This window comes from Anomaloglossus baeobatrachus, chromosome 4, assembly GCF_048569485.1.
Source record: "Anomaloglossus baeobatrachus isolate aAnoBae1 chromosome 4, aAnoBae1.hap1, whole genome shotgun sequence".
Lineage (NCBI taxonomy): Eukaryota > Metazoa > Chordata > Amphibia > Anura > Aromobatidae > Anomaloglossus > Anomaloglossus baeobatrachus.
Window position 1 is genome coordinate 609,724,460 of NC_134356.1, and position 19,906 is coordinate 609,744,365.

At 43.8% G+C, this 19,906-nt stretch overlaps 1 protein-coding gene across 1 annotated transcript in view; it reads right to left on the reverse strand.

Moving 5' to 3' along the window:
• The window catches only part of LOC142304134 (uncharacterized), a 189,807-nt gene that overhangs the window by 31,502 nt on the left and 138,399 nt on the right, over nt 1-19,906 (reverse strand). Inside the window, exon 15 of the mRNA XM_075346200.1 lies at nt 18,631-18,816. Coding sequence (XP_075202315.1) covers nt 18,631-18,816 — 186 coding nt within the window. The remainder of the gene's footprint in view (nt 1-18,630; nt 18,817-19,906) is intronic.

Below are 19,906 nucleotides of genomic sequence, written 5' to 3' on the forward strand. Positions count from 1 at the left end.
ATGTCAATTCTTTCAGCGGTTTTGCACCCCAGAATGCATAGAAAACGCATGGAAAAAATGCATCAAAATCGTGGCAAAAATGCCTGTTTTGTTTTTTTCTGTTAAGAGATGCAGATTTGATTCAACAATTTCTGCAACCAAATACTCAGCGTGCACACATAACCTTAGGCCGTACACATGTTACGTGTTAATCCCGTTTAAGTGCAGATTTGAACCTGAAGGGAATCCTTAATGATAACCCTGAAGTCTCCTGCACACGTTGAGTATATCTCCTTGCAGATTTGGTGCAGATTTAAAGGGAATCTGTCACCAGGTTTTTGCCACCTAATCTGTGAGCAGCATAACGTAGGGGCAGAGATCCTGATTCTAGTGATGTCACTTACTGAGATGCTTAGTGTAGTTTTGATAAAATCCTTGTTTAACACTAGAAGTCCCAGAGAGGGGTCATTTAACATTTCTACCTTTGGAACCCAGAGACGGGTCAAATGACCTGAAAGATTTTAGCTAACATCCTATAATCACCGTCTTTTGTTCTGTAATTAAGGCAATTACTGTCGCACCACAGGAGGTTGTTTTCCATTGAGTTTAGCGTTTCTAGTTCTATTCAGTTTATTGTATGTTATTTGACCCTCTTTCGGGACTTCAGGGGGAGAGCTCGAAATTTCTGGGACTTCTAGTGTTAACCAGCAGCAGATCATTAGTGGACTACTTGGCATGCTGCAGGTAGTCCAGCATATTAATCATCTCTGTATAACTGCTAGATCTGCAGCAGAGGAAAGATTGATTTTATCAAAATGACAGAAAACAGCTCAGTAACTGATACATCTCTGGAATCAGGATCTCTGCACTTATGTTATGCTGCTCTCAGATGGGGGAGCAAAAACCTGGTGATAGATTCTCTTAGCATGTTAATTCTTACAGCGTTTTTGCTGCAGATAAAAATTTGCACCAAAAGCGCATTGAAAACACAGCACAATCGTGCGTCCTTTTTCACTGCGTTTTTCCTGCCAAAAGGTACAGAAATTTCTGCACCAAATAGTAAATGTGTGCAGATACATTTACTGGTCTTCAATCAGATGGTTGTTGCTATCCTAACGGGAGACCATGATTTAATACCAGACGTCCCATAAGTCGGCGTGTGCATCCTTAAGTGTGCTTCTATAAGGGTACTACTGTGAATTGGACTGGAAGGGACCAGAAGGTGACTGTATAGAATCACCGTAAACAATGTTTCTTTTCACTTTCCCCCCTATAATACTTCACTTCCTACTTACCCCCCAATCACTAAACCTAGTAAGGAACTGGTCGTCCCTCCCTCAATCCTTCCCATCCAGCTCACCTCCTCCTCAGATATTTTCCTCCACATAAAACCCCGTGTCTCCGTACACACATGGCCATCTCATGGCCTCTCCTGCTCCCACCTTCTTACACGCTGTCTGCTTCCTTCTCCTCATAGCTGGTGAGCTCTCTCCAATTCCGGGCCCTCCATACCAGATCCCCACAGTCACTTCTAACCCCTATCCATAAGCTATCACAAATTTCGGCAACTCTTCTAACCTTATACCCAGTCACCCAGGCTCCGCTCCCCCAATCCCTCTAACAGGAGCTCTGTGGAACGCTCGCTCTGTCTACAAACAAACTTTCATATGTCCATGACCTTCTCATCCCTAACAAACTTTCTTTCTTCGGCTTCACTGACACCTGGCTCACACCTTTTGACACAGCCTCCCCTGCTGAACTTCCTTATGGTGGTCTCCATCTTTCTCACCACGCCCCTGCCCCCCAGTAACAAGCGTAGTGGAGAATTTGGTTTTCTCCTGTCTGAAAAATGGTCCTTCACCCCAACTCCACTGCCACACACTGTTACTCTCCCCTTTTTTTGAAGTGTACTCTGTCCATATCTCCCCCTCCATCCTCTGACTGGCTGTCATTTACTGTCCCCCAGGGCCAGCCACCACCTTTCTCAACCACTTCACCACCTAGTTACTACATTTCCTTTCAGCTGACATCCCCACCACAATCATGGGCGATTTCAACATCCCCATTGCCACCTCCCACTCATCTGTCTCTAAACTTAACACTTACTTCCTCCTTTGGCTTCACTCTATGGTTGCCTGTAGCTACTCACAAAGATGGCCATATGCTAGACATCAACTTCACCTGTCTCTGTTCCCTATCTAACCTCTCAAACACGCCTCTCCCCCTGTCTAACGACAACCTACTTACATTTTCTTTTCTGTCTTCTTCAAGTTCAAAACCCCCCCTCCACAAACTTTCACACCCTTGCAGAAATCTCAAGCACCTTGATTTACACTCTCTCTGTCCCTTCTCCCTCTTGCAGACACAGCTTCTTTACAAGATGCTGCTGCCATTAACTATAATACCACAATCTCTCCAGCTCTCGAATCAGACACCCCCCTCACGTATACCAAAACCCACATGATCAACAAACACCCTTGGCACATGAGCCAGACTAAAGAACTGAGACGGGCTTCACGAATCGCTGAGCGGAGATTGAAGAGGTCTCATTCCACTGAGCACTTCACATACAAACAGTCCCTCACCACTTGCAGGTGCACACTCACTGATGCAAAACAAACTTACTTGTCCCCCATTTCACCCCTATCTCACAATCCGAAACAACTATTCAACACTTTCAACTCTCTCTCCGTCCCCCAGCACCACCTCCCTCTTCTCTCATCTCAGCTGAAGACTTTGCCTCTTTCTTCAAGCAGAATACTGACATCAGAGCAAGTTTTGGCCCACAATTCCCACAGCCCCTCCTCATAACTACTCAGCTCTCTTCCTTCAAAGACATTTTTTCCTCCATGACAGAAGATAGTGTGACGCCCTGGCCTATCAGGTCATCACAGGGTATTGTGCAATCTGCCCTTCTGCATGATATCCATCTCCTCCTTGGTTACGGGTCCCTGACCTTTGGTGTTGATAAGAACAAGCTAATCAAAACCCTAGGAACACTCTGCACCACACCCACCAGACACACCAGTTGACAGCCTGAAGGGAATAGGTCTGGCCACTAGGGGGGTTGGTAAAGGGGTGGTCAGGAGTGTTAGGAGACAGTGAGTTGAGTGGTGACTCTCGAGAGGAGAGGTCAGGAGCTGGGCTCCTCGTATACTAGGTGGCAGACGTTGGTTTGGGCCTGGTAGGAGCTGGACCCCGGTCGCAAAGGATCGTGATAAGGGGCATGGACTGTCGAGGACAGCCGGCGGCCTTGTGCCATCACCGGGCAGGGGCCAGGGCACGACGGGGTATGTGGACCCCAGTCCAGGAAGTAGCTTTAGGCATCCTGGTGATTAACCCGACGAGGACGGAGCCTTCAAGATCCGTTCTCCACCCGCTGCAAAATCGGGGTACTAGCACAACAAGAGGGATAGGACTTTCCCACTGCCTCGTCCAGAAAATCCCAAGCGTGAACCCTGACAGCAAGCTCACTCCGTTAGCCATACGGGTGAGCGGGACCCGTTCAGTTCCAAGCTGAAGGGGACCAACTACAGAAAGTTTGCCAAGGTTAAGGTCACAGGCTAACAAGCAACACCAACGGGCACGGGATCCAGGCGTGCTCCCTCCCTGCTGCAGTGGCATCAAGAACTTTGGTTTACTACGGTTGTCAGCTTTAGCGTTATTGGACTGAGAACGCAATTAACCCTTACCGGCCCGACGGCACCTTCCCAACACCATCACCGAGTCCAGGGGCATCCCCCCTACCCTTGCAGGAGTTAAACACCTGGCTGCCCACACCATCGCCACCAGATACTCCCAGACGCAGCAGTGGTACTTTACCCTTACCACACACCACGGGTGGCGTCACGAACTTTCCACACCGTCCCCTGTCCATACACCCCCTTTGATTCGAGTGGCCGCGCAACCCCCCCCCGGGTCGGAGACCCCTCGAGTTACCGTGGATCCGGATCCGAGCAGCCCGGCTGCTGACGCGGGGGCGGCACAATAGTCTTTCCTCTCTACTCTCAAGATCACATCTCACCACCTGTCCACTTGACCCACTCCCACACCACCTCATCCCCAATCTCACCAGTCTTCATCCCAACCCTAACAAATCTTTTCAACTAACCATTAACAACTGGTGTATTCCCCTCATGTGTTAAACATTCAATCACACTCATCCTCAAAAAATCTTTCCTTGATCCTTTCTCTGTGTCGAGCTATCGCCTCATATCACGTCTCCCCTATGCCTCAAAACTACTGGTACAGCATGTCCATCTTGAACTGTCCTCCCACATCTCTTCCTGCTCCCTCTTTGACAGACTATAATATGGCTTCCAATCTCATTCCACTGAAACTGACCTAACTAAAGTCGCAATTACCTACTAACTGCTAAAACCAAGTGACACTACTCTGTAAAGTAGATAAATGGGAAAGATTCAGCTCACCCCTCTTCACTCCTGGTCAAACCTCCGACGCACGGAAACACCCTGACCCGGGTGGGAAATCACATGAAGAATTGAAAAACAATATCCAGCATCTCCAGGAGGATAGGATGTAAAAATGAAGTCTTTATTCAATGAAAAAGTTTTTTTCCATCAACATACAGGAAAATACAGAGGCAGGTGGGAGAGAGGAGCTTTTTCCTACACGTTGACAGGTCTCCTCCTGGAGACACTGGATATTGTTTTTCAACACTACTCTGTACTCCTCCTCCTGGATCTGTCCTATGCCTTCGACACAGTGGACCTTTCCCTTCTACTACAGATTCTCTCTTCTCTAGGGCATCAGAAACTTGGCCTTATTTTAGATGACTTCATACCTAACTGATCGAACTTTCAGCGTCTCCCACTCTCACGCCACTTCCTCATCTCGACCCGTATCTGTCGGTGTCCCCCAAGGTTCAGTTCTTGGACCACTGCTGTTCTCCATATACACCTTTTGCTTGGGACAGCTCATAGAGGCCCATGGATTTCACTATCATCTCTGCTGGTGATACGCAGATCCACCTCTCTGGACCTAACATCAACCTACTTACTAACCAGAATCCCACAATGTCTTTCTGCTATATCATCCTTTTTCTTTGCTCGATTTCTAAAACTTATTCAAAAAAACAGAATTCATTATCTTTCCTCCTCTTCATGCAACCCTACCCCCCCCCCCCCCACCTTCCCCACAGACCTATCCATCAAAGTCGATGGCTGCTAACTCTCAACAGTTCCACGTGCTCGCTGCCTGGAGGTAACTCTCGACTCTGCTCTCTTCTTCAAGCCATATATCCAGCTGCCTCCAACTCAAAAATATTTCCTGGATTAGTATATTCCTTAACCAAAGAGCTGCAAAAACACTAGGGCATGCCCTTGTTATCTCCCGCCTGAACTATTGCAACACCCTGCTCTGCGGCATCCCTTCTAGCAGTTCCCGCACCCCTACAATCTATTCTAAACTAGGCTGTCCGACTAATCCACGTGTCATCGTTCCCACTCCCCGCTACTCCCTCGCCTCTTTTCTCTGCTAATCCCGTCAATGGCTTCCCATTTCCTAACGACTTCAGTTCAGAACCCTAACCATGACCTACAACGCCATCCACAATTTGTCTCCTCCCTACATCTGTGTATTAAGCCAAAATAGGAAATAGAACTAATATATGCAGAATTTCTGTTGATGATTTATATGATGGTTGTGCAAACTCAAATTTTTGGTTCTTAGGTTTTGATATGGTGAGGTTGCCATAAATTATGGTGGTTTGATATGGAGTTCTATTTCCTATTTTGGCTTAATATTCTTTTTGTTTTGGATTTAGACCCAATAATGGACTATAAAAGTCGTGATGGTTGCTGGGCCTCACAGATCGGTGAGATATTCGGTGGCAGCTCCAATCAGGGCTCTGTTCAGTCTTCATCATCAAACCGTGAGTTACAGAATAAATTTAAGGATCTCTTGAAGAGACGGATGAGGACCTGGTGGAACAAGGCCTCCCTTGAACAATACCTTTCTCGGGGGATTACCCCTAGGGGCCTGAGGGTCCAGGTCTTTCCCTCCTTTGAGATATCTGTTGAAATATTTAAAAAGAGGTGGGAGGAAGCCTGTGGCCTATGTTCCCGTACCATGCTCGAACTCCTCATAGGCCTTGACAAAAAGAAAATAGAGTCCCTTGAAACTGAAATCGAGCAAATGAATGCTGAAATTAAAACCAAAATGTCTAAAGAGATGATTGATGTCCTTGAGAGGGAGATACAGAAGGAGAGTGCGCAGTGGGAAACTGATATCAAACAACTCAAACTCAAGAAATTCCAGCGGGACATTAATGATCATGAGACTAATAACGTGTTCCGATGGCACACTGCGAACCGTTTTGGCACAAGATCTAGATCTAGATCCCGGTACAGAAACGGCTCCTTTTCTTCTGAGGATCGCTCAAGAAGCCCTCATTTAAGTGTAGACCATGGGCAATCTGGTGATAACTCTGACAGACCTGTGATGGGTGGAGTAATGACACGCAACTCCGCCAGAAAAAGAGCAAACTACCCAACTGGTGGCAATAAGGATCATGGTCCGAAAGATAATTTAAAGGTAATCAATCTTTCTGATAGGACTTTAACTCAGGCACAACTTGAGGTTTTGCAGCTGGGTTTGTCGTTTTCACCTGTGGCGAAATATGATCAGTTCACGGCTATTAAGGATGTTCAGCTGTTTAGTCGGAAACTTTTATTTAAAAAGTTTTTTGCCAAGAATAGGGATGGGGAAGATTTAACTAACATGTCAGCACAGGACAGAGAAATTGTCTGTCTCCTAGAGTCCCTATTGGCCGAGCAGGAGGAACCAGATGTATCTAAGTTCCCACAGTCCTGTAAAAAGAAGTCTGCCTCTTTTCCCCCCTTGTCGTCCTGTCCCACGGTTGATCTTTTCACTAGATTGGTCATTCAGGATTTACGTAAAATTCCTGAAAAAAGATCACATGACAATCTAAGTTTGAGACAGAGGAGGGCAATTGATGAATTGGCTAAGATGAGAGACATCGTGGTGAAACAGGCCGACAAGGGGGAAAATGTAGTGATTTGGCCAACGGAGAAATACGAACATGAGGCATTTAAACAGCTGAACAACCGTGACTGTTATCGTAAGTTGGAGAGGAATCCGACAACAGTATTTCAGGGTGAACTTGAGAGGATACTTAGGAGGGCATTTAATGAAAATATTATACCGCAGTCGGTTTTTGAGGGCTTGGTCAAGCAGTTTCCTACAACGCCAACTTTGTACTTCTTACCAAAGGTTCACAAGGATATATTGAATCCCCCGGGCAGACCAATTGTTTCGGGCATCAATGGTCTTTGTTGCAATTTTTTGGATCATTATTTGAAGCCCCTGATGTTTGATCTCCCTTCATACATCAGAGACTCCACTGATTTCTTGGTCCGTCTGCAGGAGTTACATCTTGATGAAAATACCATAATGCTAACTGCAGATGTGGAATCTCTGTATACATCTATATCTCATGCAGACGGACTAAGGGCAGTGGAGTTCTTTTTGGGTACTACCTCCCTGGATGGGGGGCTGGTCAATCTCCTGCTCACTCTGCTCAGATTTATCCTCACCCACAATTACTTTCTCTTCAGGGGGCGGTATTATCTCCAGGAGAGGGGCACTGCTATGGGGGCGTCTTTTGCGCCCTCGTATGCGTGCCTCTTCCTGGGATATTGGGAGCGCCAAATTCAATTCCCTGAGGATGATGATGGAACAGTGATTTTGTGGGTGAGGTATATTGATGACATCTTTGCGATCTGGCAGGGTGAGCGGGAGAGACTTGATCTGTTTTTGTCATCTTTGAATAATAATGCCTCTAATATCCATCTGACCTATCATTGCAGCACGGACATTATTGAGTTTTTGGACATCAAGGTCGTGAGGAGCGAGTGCGGTTCCATCAAGACAGACATCTACAGAAAAAACACTGCCGTCTATTCTCTGTTGTGTGCCAAATCATCCCATCCACCACAGGTCATAAAATCAGTCCCAACAGGTCAGTTCCTCAGGGCCCGACGGATATGTTCAGACATTAATCTTTTTGAGGAACAGGCTTTAGAACTAAAAAGGAGATTTAAGAATAGACACTATGCAGATGATGTAATTCAGCGTGGTTACGATAGGGCCAGGGCCACACCTAGAGAAAATCTTCTGAGGTCGGCTGTTAAGACATCTGATGACCAAGTGAGGCTCATCACGCCTTATCATTCTCAATGGCGTGAAATGAGGGAGGTGATTGGCCGTTATTGGCCTATATTATTATCAGATAGTGATCTTAGATCTGCTCTTACAGATAGGCCCTCCATAACACCACGGAGGTCGAAAACTTTAAAAGAAATGATGGTGAGAAGCCACTACACACCACCTCCCTCTAATTTCTTGGAGAAATCACGAGGACAAAGGTGGGGTTCCTCCTATTGTGGGGATTGTGGGGCCTGCTCACAGATGGAAAGAGTATTCACTTTTCATAATTCAGGTCATGACAAAGAATTTAAAATCGTTCACAATATCAATTGTAGAACAACTCATGTGGTTTATTGGGCTATATGCCCATGTGGGCTCATTTACGTGGGCCTGACCTCCCGTGAGTTCAGAGTAAGAATTCTCGAACACATCAGAGATATCAAGAAGGCGGCTAGGACTGTGAAGACTGAGGAATTGGATTTAATGAAGAACATTCCAAGGCACTTTCGAGATAGACACAATTGTAATTGGCGCCTGCTCAAATTTCGAGGTATAGATAGGGTATACCTGAGTCCTAGGGGTGGTGACCCTAAAAAGATTTTCGCCCAAAAGGAGGTCAGGTGGATCACCACGTTAGAGACAGAGAAACCAAAGGGTTTGAATGACCTTATTTCCTTCAAACCCTTTCTGTGAATCCTGTTGATGATCCTCTTGATTTTCCTGTGTTGTTCTCTGGGGGGATTGTTCCGCCACCTTCTCTCCGTTTCTATGGACGAGCCTTTTGATTGATCAAGATTTGTAACTCAGGGTTTGTTGAGATGTATTGAGGACTGTGTTAGCTTTTGTTTGGACATATGATTTAGCTGCCAACCGACTTACTCACCTCTTTGTGATTTTAGGTCATTCTTTTAATCATTCACTTCAACATAGAGTTCCTGGCTGCATAATACATTAAATGAATTCTGGCGGATGAAATGGATCTTTTACTGTATGAATTGTCGTACGGATCATGAACAATAATTTGGGAGTTCCTCACTTGGGATGAAGATAACATCTAAATAACCATCTTATTGTCTGACATGATGATGTTGAATATGTTATATATTCTAATGAAATCAGTGCTGGATTTTGTATTCACTAATGGTATTTATGAGGAATTATCCTCTAGAGGTCAGCATTGAGTAATTGTCCGCCCATATATGGGATGGCATACTGCGTTATGCATGGATTTATATTTAATATATCTTTACCATGATGTATTCAGGATCCAATTATATATAACATATGTCCGCCTTATTAAATTGTATACCAGGCTGTTTGAAATCATACTATGTATTCTGCCATTACTTGTGCCCTTCTCTAACATGGCTGCTGGCCGGACTGACGTCAGTGCGTGCGTTGCATGGTGGTGGCCGCCTCCCCTCCCTGGCCGGCGCCCAATTGAGAGACGCTTACTGTGCATGCGCACAGCGTCTTCCGGGACGCCGGCTGCGGTGGATGACGCGGCTTCCGGCCTGCGGCGCGCGCCATGGAGAACATCAGGTGGGCTTTGCACTATATAAGAATGACCATTAGACTGCCCCAGCACCTCCTGACGAAGCGGAAGCGAAACGCGTAAAAAGATATCTAATATATGCAGAATTTCTGTTGATGATTTATATGATGGTTGTGCAAACTCAAATTTTTGGTTCCCTACATCTGTGACCTAGTCTCCCGATACTTACCTGTACGCAACCTCTAATCCTCATAGGATCTCCTACTGTACTCCCCTCGTATCTCCTCTTCACACAACCACATCCAAGATTTCTCTCGTGCCTCCCCCATACTCTGGAACTCTCTGCCACAATATATCAGACTCTCGCCTACCTTGGAAACCTTCAAAAGGATCCTAAAGACCCACCTCTTCCGACAAGCGTACAACCTGTAGTAACCTTTACTCCGCTATACCGCTGCACAACTATCTCCACCCTCACCTACTGTCCCCTCACCCATCCTTTGTAGACTGTGAGCCCTCGCGGGCAGGGACCTCTCTCCTCCTGTATCAGTCTGTGCCGTGTATTGTTTATGATTATTGTACTCGTCCCTATTATGTATGTCCCTTTTCACATGTAAAGCGCCATGGAATAAATAGCGCTATAATAAATAAGTTAACGGAACAAAAACACCTGTCCATAAATCATTCTGTTTCGAGTTTTATATATAAATGTACATAATATATAGTTTCTTGGTAAATAATCCTATTGAAAGGCTACAAAGAGTACTTTTTTTTTTTCTGAGCTGAAGTTTCTTTTCCTACATGATGGATTCATCAAAAGGCATGCAATCTGCTTATTTTTTTATTCACTGTTTTGGGCAAAATTCCCATGGTGAGAAATTGGTTCTTTTTTTTTTTGTGCTTCGTAATTTTGAGTTCTAAAAGACACCCTGTATTACAGTTCTAGCAGTTTAATTTGACCTACATAAATCTCGTGTCCCCCTGTGTAGTTTTTTTTTTTTTAATGTTATGGAAATCTTGTGATTTTGGAATTTCACAATGTCAATTTCTCTTCAGGTTAATGTTTTATTTGCAGATTTTCCACATTGACTTGAACAGGATGCAGAAAATCCATATACAGCTGTGGCAAAAACTAAGAGACCACTGCAAAATTGTCAGGTTTTTTTATTTTTCTCTTTATAGGTATATTCTTGAGTAAAATGTAAATTGTTCTTTAATTCTATAAACTACTGACAACGTCTCCGAATTTCCGAGCAATAAATTTTGTATTTATTTTCTGAAAATGAGAAATGGTCAAAATAACAAAACAATGCATTGCTTTCATATTTTGCGAAGGACGTATGAATCAAGCACTATACAATGTTACCCTGCAAAACAGTTGCTTCCTTCTGCTCAGGCAATGTTCCCTAAGGCTGAGACCGCACTTTGCGTTTCCACCTGCGTTTTAAGTGCTTTTTAGGTCCGTTTTGGGAAGCACCTTTTTCATGCCAAAAGGCATGCGTTTTGATTTCACAGCAAAGTCTATGGAAAATGGGGATTTCTAGACCGCACTTTGCATTTCTAAACGCTGCGTTTAATTTGCATATTTTGTGGCAAAAGCCATGCGTTCAAAGAAGCAACATGTCAAATGTTTTTGCCATTTTGGGTGCGTTTTGGTAACATTGAAGTCAATGAGAAATGGCAAAAACCAAGATTCCTTCAAATTCCTGCGTTTTACCTGCTTTTTCAGTGCAGAAAACATGCGTTTTGGACTACCAAAACGCATGCTTTTTGGACATCAAAATAATGATTTGATATGTCCCTTTACACACACACATAATCCGACAATTAAATTTAAGGAAAATATGCATTTATTGCTATTTTAGTGATAAAATTTATATTACCGCTATAATTTAATGAAATATATCTATTTTCATTATTTTTCCCATTAATATAGATATGATTCTTTTTTTTCTCTTTTTTCATTGTTTGACTGTTTGAACTTTATTTAGCAGTGTCTTGATGTTCAAAACGCATCTGTCAAAACGCAGGTGAAAAAAGCATGCAAAAAGCGCTGAAAACGCATCAAAAAAGCGGTAAATACGCATGCGTTTTCAGCGCTAAAGTTCTGAAAAAGGGAACTTTGGTCAAATCAATTAAGCCAAAAACGTGCGTTTAGAAATGCAAGTAGGTGAACGCAAAGTGCGGTCTCAGCCTAACTCTGAGGACTGGTTTTTCCAGCAGGATAATGTACCATGCCACACAGCTAGGTCAATCAATGTGTGGATGAAGGACCACCATATCAAAACCCTGTCATGGCCAGCCCAATCTCCAGACCTGAACCCCTTGAAAACCTCTGCAATTTAATCAAGAGGAAGATGGATAGTCACAAGCCATCAAACAAAGAAGAACTGCTTACACTTCTGCGCCAAGAGTGGCATAAGGTCACCCAAAAGCAGTGTGAACGACTGGTGGAAAGCATGCCAAGACGCATGAAAGCTGGGATTAAAAATCATGGTTATTCCACAAAATATTGATTTCTGAACTCTTCCTGAGGTAAAACATTATTAGTACTGTTGTTTATAAATGATTATGAACTTGTTTTCTTTGCATTGCTTGAGGTATGAAAGCAATGCATTGTTTTGTTATTTTGACCATTTCTCATTTTCAGAAATAAATACAAAATTCATTGCTTGGAAATTTGGAGACGTTGTCAGTAGTTTATAGAATAAAATAAAATTACATTTTACTCAAAAATATACCTATAAAGAAAAAAAATCAGAAAAACTCACAATTTTGCAGTGGTCTCTTAATTTTTGTCAGAGCTGTATATAAAAAATGCACGCTTGTTTTTATTGCACATTCACAGCGGATACACAGTAGAAAATGCATGTAACTTGCACATCACTTTAGCAATAAAGTTTTAGTAAAGCAGGAAAGTTTCCAAAATAATGGTAGATATTATTAAAAATCTCATACTAAAGGAAAACCGAAACCTATATAAAAAAAATGCACATAAAAAAGCAATAAGCAATGAACAAACGCAAACAACCTAGTGTAGCTAATTAGTGCAGGAATGAAGCCTCAAAAACAAATATAAATATGCCCATATACCAAAATGGATATGTGCTTTATTCGCAAAGAACAGATATAACATGTACTTGAAGGGAGGATATTTGAACAAGGCTTAGATTTGATACCAATATGGTTTTTCGGGTTTACAGTCATGGCCAAACGTTTTGAGTCTGACAAATTTTGTTTTTCACAAATATTGCTGATTTCATGGTTTTTAGATCTTTAAAGGGAATTTGTCAGCAGGTTTTTGCTACTTCATCTGAGAGCAGCGTAATGTAGGCAAAGAGATCCTGAATCCAACACTGTATCACTTAGTGGGTGCAGCTGTTCTCACACAATCAGAGAATTTAGATCCAGGAAACACCAGACCTGATTCAGCTTTGCTGTCCTCACCAGGCTCTCATCAATTGAGAGTGTGCATTGACTGTGAGGTGTCAATCAAAGTGGAGGACTGCTGGGCACTAGCCAGCTAGCCCTTGCAATGTTAACCCCCAAGTGATTGTCACATCCCCACCAGAGTCCGCTCCTGTGACTTCTGCTTCGGTCACCAGGCGATCCTGTTTTCCAGCTGTGGACAGTGCTGGTGACAGGAGAGGATTCGGTGGCAGTGGCTCTGGTGGGCACAGGCTCCGCTCATGCATTACGCTGGGTTTCCCTGGGACCTGCAGTACCACTGGCTGACTGTGGCAGCGTTTGTCTTCCAGCTGAAGTTACCACCTTTTGGCTACATCCAATGGGAAGACATCATACCCTTCTTATTCCCCCTCATGTCTGCTGCTCACTACCAGAGATAGTTTTTCAGTTCTGCTTGTTTCTGGTTCTCGCGCTGCTCTGAATATTGATCCTTGTTTTTGACCTCTGCCTGTTCTCTGACTACTCTCCTGCCTGCCATTTTTATACCTCGCTGCCATCTCCAGTTTTGACCTCGGCCTGATTTCCTGACCACACTCCTGTCTGTTGATTTTGTCCCTTTTCAGTATCTTCTGGTTTGACCCTGCCTAACGACTACTCTTCTCTGGACTGCAGCCTTCCACAGGTAGTGATCTCCGGGACCCTGTAGTGATTCCAAATCCCTGTATAGGGGTTAAAGGGTTTCAGGGTTCTCAGGATCCTGCTTAGTGAGCAGCTTTCCTCTAGCCCAGTGTTTCTCAACTCCAGTTGTCAAGACCCAACAACAGATCATGTTTTCAGGCTTTCATTAATGATGCACTGGTGATGGAATTATTCCTTGTCTAATATTGAGGAAAACCTGAAAACATGATCTGTTGATGGGTCTTGAGGACTGGAGTTGAGAAACACTGATCTAGCCTGTCTGTAACGGCCATTTGGAGACTGTGGTTCCAGGGAAGCCTTACAGTGATAACCCTTTTAGTTTAAGTAAACAATGTGTCACAGACAGATAAGAGAAACACAGTTGCTTTTTGTTTTTTAACCCTTGCAGCATGCTGTCCTCAGCTTTTATAGCAAAAACCTGCAGACAGATTCCCTTTAAGTTAAATATTTCTATATTTACTGAATTCTGAAAGGGGCTATATCACAGAAATAACTTGATCTCGGTCCTTGTGCAAAGTTATTTTCTCTGATGAAGCCCTCGTCAAACTTTTGGGGACATCTGGAAGAATGATAGTCAGAGGATGAAAAGGTGATCGCTACCATGAGTCCTGTGTGTTGCCAACAGTAACACCATGAGACCATTGATGTGTGAGGGCTTCTCATCCATGGAGGGGGCTCACTCACAATTTTGACTAAAACAAATTGGCCAAAAATACAGAATGGGATCTAACATCCTCCAAGAGCAGTTTCTCCCAATGATCCTGGGGCAATTTGGTGATGAACAGTGCTCTTTCTAGCATGATGGAGACCATGTCAAAAGGGAAAAGTGATAACTAAGTGGCTTGGTGAACAACACGTTGAAATGTTTGGTTCTTGGCCAGGAAAATCTTCAGATCTTAATTCCAATATGAACCTATAGTGAATCCTCATAAAGCGGATGGGCAAACCAAACCACAAAAATTGTGATAAACTCTAAAGGCCCCGTTACACGCAACGACGTATCTAACTATATATCGCCGGCGTCACGGATTCTGTGACGCACATCCGGCATCATTAGTGACGTCGTTGCGTGTGACACCAACAAACGGCCATTAACGATGGAAATTACTCACCAAATCGTCCATTGTTGACACGTCGTTCATTTTAAAAAAAAACGTTGATTGTTGAGGACGCAGGTTGTTCGTCGTTCCCGAGGCAGCACACATCGCTATGTGTGACACCTCGGGAATGACGAACTACAGCTTACCTGCGGCCGTCGGCAATGGGGAAGGAAGGAGGTGGGCAGGGTTGTTACGGCTGCTCATCTCTGCCCCTCCGCTTCTTTTGGGCGGCCGCTTAGTGACGCCGTTGTGACGCTGCACGAATCGCCCCCTTAGAAAGGAGGCGTTTCGCCGGCAACAGTGACATCGCTAGGCAGGTAAGTCCGTGTGACGGCTCCTAACGATATTGTGCGCCACGGGCAGCGATTTGCTCGTGACGCACAAACGACGGGGGTGCGTACGCTTGCTAGCGATATCGCTGCGTGTAAAGCACCCTTAAGAACTGATTAGACAAGAAAAGGTGATCAGTCATGATTTAGCCCAGAAGCTTATATCCAATATGTCAGAGCATATTCTAAAAGTCTTAAAAAAAGGGGACAACACTGTAAATATTGAGTCTTTACATCAACTTGATTTAAAGCCCCACTCCAATAGTGCTTTAAATCTAAGCCCCCTGCCCCTGGTATTATACCTATCTTTCGGCATCTTCATCTTTTACTGATGCTGCTCTGGTCCGGCGGCGCCATTTTGTGACATTAATTTTTGACTAGGAGATATAAAATTCTGGCACACGTGGATTTATGTAGAAACAAAGTTTTATTTTACAGTAATTTCTGCAAATAGTTACACCATCAGTTTTGCCAACGTTTCGGCTCTTATATTCAGAGCCTTCTTCTGGGCAATATGGATCCTGAGGTGGACTATGAGACACTTGCAGAGTAAGATTCTCTAAAGCAAAAATAAATGCCTTGCAAATTGGAACAAGGAAGTGGCAGGATTAGTGGCCGCCGCTCAGCTTACACACCAGAGTTTCTCCTCTTCCAGGCACCCTGCGGCTCACCAAAGGCGCCGGCCCCCACTCACTGACTCCAGTATAGACTCACTGCAGTCCTGGCACTAATCCGCCACTTCCTTGTTCCAATTTGCAAGGCATTTATTTTTGCTTTAGAGAATCTTACCTCTGCAAGTGTCTCATAGTCCACCTCAGGATCCATTTTGCACAGACGAAGGCTCTGAATATAAGAGCCGAAACGTTGGCAAAACTGACGGTGTGACTATTTGCAGAAATTACTGTACAATAAAACTTTATTTTTACATAAATCCACGTATGCCAGAATTTTATATCTCCTATTATTAAATTATTTTTCTGAGCACCGATCTGCCTATGGTTGAAGCAGAGCTCTATCCATTTACTATTAATTTTTGACTGGCCGGATGTTATATCACAACAAGCTCTCAACACAAGTCTATTAGAGCCTGAACGAGGCTCACATAGACTTGTATTGTGTTGTGATCTATGAAGAAAAAATGCTACAGTGGTGCTTTCATTTCCGCTGTTTTATAAATAGATGGTTTTATAAATTTATGGTTTATCTCACTACTAGAAAAAAATATTGGTGTGATTAAAGATGAAGCCTGCAGACGGTATGTCACAAGCTCTCAATACAAGTCTATGAGAGCCTGAACAAGGCTCTCATAGACTTGTATTGAGTTGTGATCTAAGGCGATAAAATGCTGAAGTGGTGCTTTAATTGTCAATAGAAGTATAAAAACTTATAAAATGCTTATATTTGTACTTCAGTAACCATAGAAATAAAAGATCTAAAAACACTCAAGCAAAAAACTTTGTGCAAAACATTTGTCTTTTTTGGCCACGACTGTGTATGGATCCTAAGAGTGAGGATCTATTAAAGGCTAAGGGTATGTGCGCACGTTGCTTTTTACCTGCTTTTTACCTGCTTTTTTGCTGCTTTTTCTTCTGCGCTGTTTAATGCCAAAATGGATGTGTTCTTCTATTCAAGCAAAGTCTATGGGAATTTGGGTTTCTTGTTCACACTATGTTGTTCAAAATGCTGCCTTTTTGTGGCAGAACTTTGGTCAAAAACTCAGCTTTGCAGTGCAAAACCCAAATGGCAAAAACAATTGACATGTTGCTTCTTTGAAAAGCTGAGTTTTTGACCAAAGTTCTGCCACAAAAAGGCAGCATTTTGAACCACATAGTGTGAACAAGAAACCCAAATTCCCATAGACTTTGCTTGAATAGAAGAACACATCCATTTTGGCATTAAACAGCGCAGAAGAAAAAGCAGCAAAAAAGCAGGTAAAAAGCAGGTAAAAAGCAACGTGCGCACATACCCTAAAAGCTATACAACCTGAAAGTCCAATTCAATAATGAGGAAAAGTTTCATAGTTGTAAAAATCCCAAGCCGCCAACCATCTTAATTATGGGATTTGTCTCTAGTACTAGAAAACTTATGTGATCCTCCATTTTAACCCTTATAAAATCTCACCCTGCATTTACAATCATGGAAACCTGTTCCTAGCATCAATCTTTGTCCAAAAATGAGTTGATCAAAAGGAGCCATCTGCTAATCTCCTAATCACTAATTGTCTTCTCTAGCCCCATCACTACAATAGTGGACCTGAGTCTGCCGCTGTTTTATAGTTTTTCTCACTACTAGAAAAAAATCTTGGTTATATTAAAGATGAAGAATGCAGATGTTATGTCACAAGCTCTCAATACAAGTCTATGAGAGCCTGACCGAGGCTCTCATACACTTGTATTGAGTTGTAATCTATGGCGATAAAAATAGATTAGAGATTAAGCCTGCAGAGAGGTAAAGTACTGATAAAATGCATCACAGGTGACTCAAGAACACAGACGATGACTTGAAAACTCAATTGATAGTTATGGCTTTAAGCGGGCTTTACACACTACAATATATCTTACGATGTGTCGGCGAGGTCACGTCGTAAGTGACGCACATCCGGCATCGTAAGTTATATTGTAGCGTGTGACAGCTACGTGCGATTGAACGGTAAAACGTTCATCACATGCACGTCGTTCAATTGCTAAAAATTGAACGTGAGGTTGTTCAATGTCCCTGAGGTAGCACACATCGCAGTGTGTGACACCCCGGGAATGATGAACAGATCTTACCTGTGTCCCGCGGCTCCCGCCGGCAATGGAGAAGAAAGGAGGTAGGCGGGATGTTACGTCCCGCTCATCTCCGCCCCTCCGCTTCTATTGGCCGGCTGCCGCGTGACGTCGATGTGACGCCGAACGTCCCTCCCACTCCAGGAAGTGGATGTTCGCCGCCCACATCGAGGTCGTATGGAAGGTAAGTACGTGTGACGGGAAATAATCATTTGTGTAACACGTTCAACAAATTGAATGTTCCGCACATACGATGGGGGCGGTTACGATCGCATATGATATCGTATGCTTAATCGTAACGTGTAAAGCAGGCTTTATATTATAAAGAAACACAAAATCCTCATTCCTTAGACTTCCTATTCAACCATTTACATATTTATGCCTAATTCTGTGGGAAAAGAAACAATTGATAGAAATATTGCTACCATTCTGCTTTCCCACAGATCTAAACATCTACTTTTTCGAGGTTAGCAGCGTGAAACTGATTCTATTTCTAGTGAAGCTGTGTCAGCTCCGCGGGGGCGGTCATGCTCTGGATATACAATGAACAGAGTGATGGTAAGCAGGATGACCGCCCCTGCGGAGCTGGCCCAGCTTTACCATAAAGAAAACTGAGTAGAAGTTTTAAAAACATGACAAATTAATTATTTTGTGCCATTCACCTGCTTGTTCCGCTCTTTCTGGACTGAAGCGCTCAGGCCTTGGTTTTTCAGTCGCTCTTTGAACATTGTCTGGCGATTCCTAGCTTCCGTGCGTTGGGCCTTCTGACTCCGCACTTTCTCTTGCAGCTGTTGATTCTTCAACTCTTCCAACAAGATTCCCTGATAGTGTTTCAGCCGCTCCATTTCCTGGGGTTAGAAGAAAATACATTTATGACAATGCACCTTCTATGTGAACCTCATCTCCACGTTATACACAAAGCTGGCCGTCCACATCAGACAGCCTGCTTGTAAGGCCATTGGGGGGAGAGGAGTAAGTTTCTACCAGACACCTCTAGTAAAATCAGACATTGAAATTCGACATGCCCAATCATAATGTGTCAATGATGTAGGGGAGTATTGAAGGCCTACATGCACATAAGGTAGTCAACCAAAATCAGCTGTTTTTCCTGAAAATAAAGGTGTTGTCTTATTTTAAAGAGGTGGTTCACTACTCTGCAATAGTGGCCATATCTCTGTAAAACTGATAGGTAAGGCTTTTTTTTTTCCTAAAAACCTTGATCAGCCAATCCTACCTCTGAGTGGCAATATTGCGGTCCTCTCATCCCCATTGTGTGACCCCCGGACTCCGTGACCTCTGAGATCCGGTGATGTCACGTCACATCCTGTTGACGTGACATCAACGCGGCTGGCCCCAGTCTCCCTGAGTGAATGGGCTGTGTTTCACCACTCGTCACAGCCCAGCATCGCTCCTGCTTGTGGCGTCCTACAGTGAAGGAGAGAGTGCACGAGATGCTGCGCTGTGATACTGGGCTGTGATGAGCAGTGAAACACCGCCCACAGTCCAGTCACTCAGGAAGACTGGGGACTGGAAGTTGACCTGACATCACAGGATATCAGAGGTCACGGAGCACGGGGGTCACTTCATGGCGATAAGCAGACCGCGGTAGCACCACTCAGAGGCAGAATTAGTTGAACAAGGTATTTGAAGAAAGCCTTCCCTATCAGTTTAACAGGGATGTGGCCACTATTGCAGAGTAGTGAACCACCTCTTCAGATTGGTAAAATTGCAAAATGCTTGTAAAAACATTCTCTTCTCAAGAGCAGAGGGATATTTTAATTCTGTAGTTATCTAAGGTTCTCTTCCCCTTATGTCTATCAAAGGTGGACAGTCACTTAGGCAAGGAGTGCAGAACAAGGGCACTAAGGCTATGTGGGCAAGTTGCGTTCTATTAGTCACTGCATGTGCGTCTCAGAATGCAGCCGAAAAGCTGTGTTC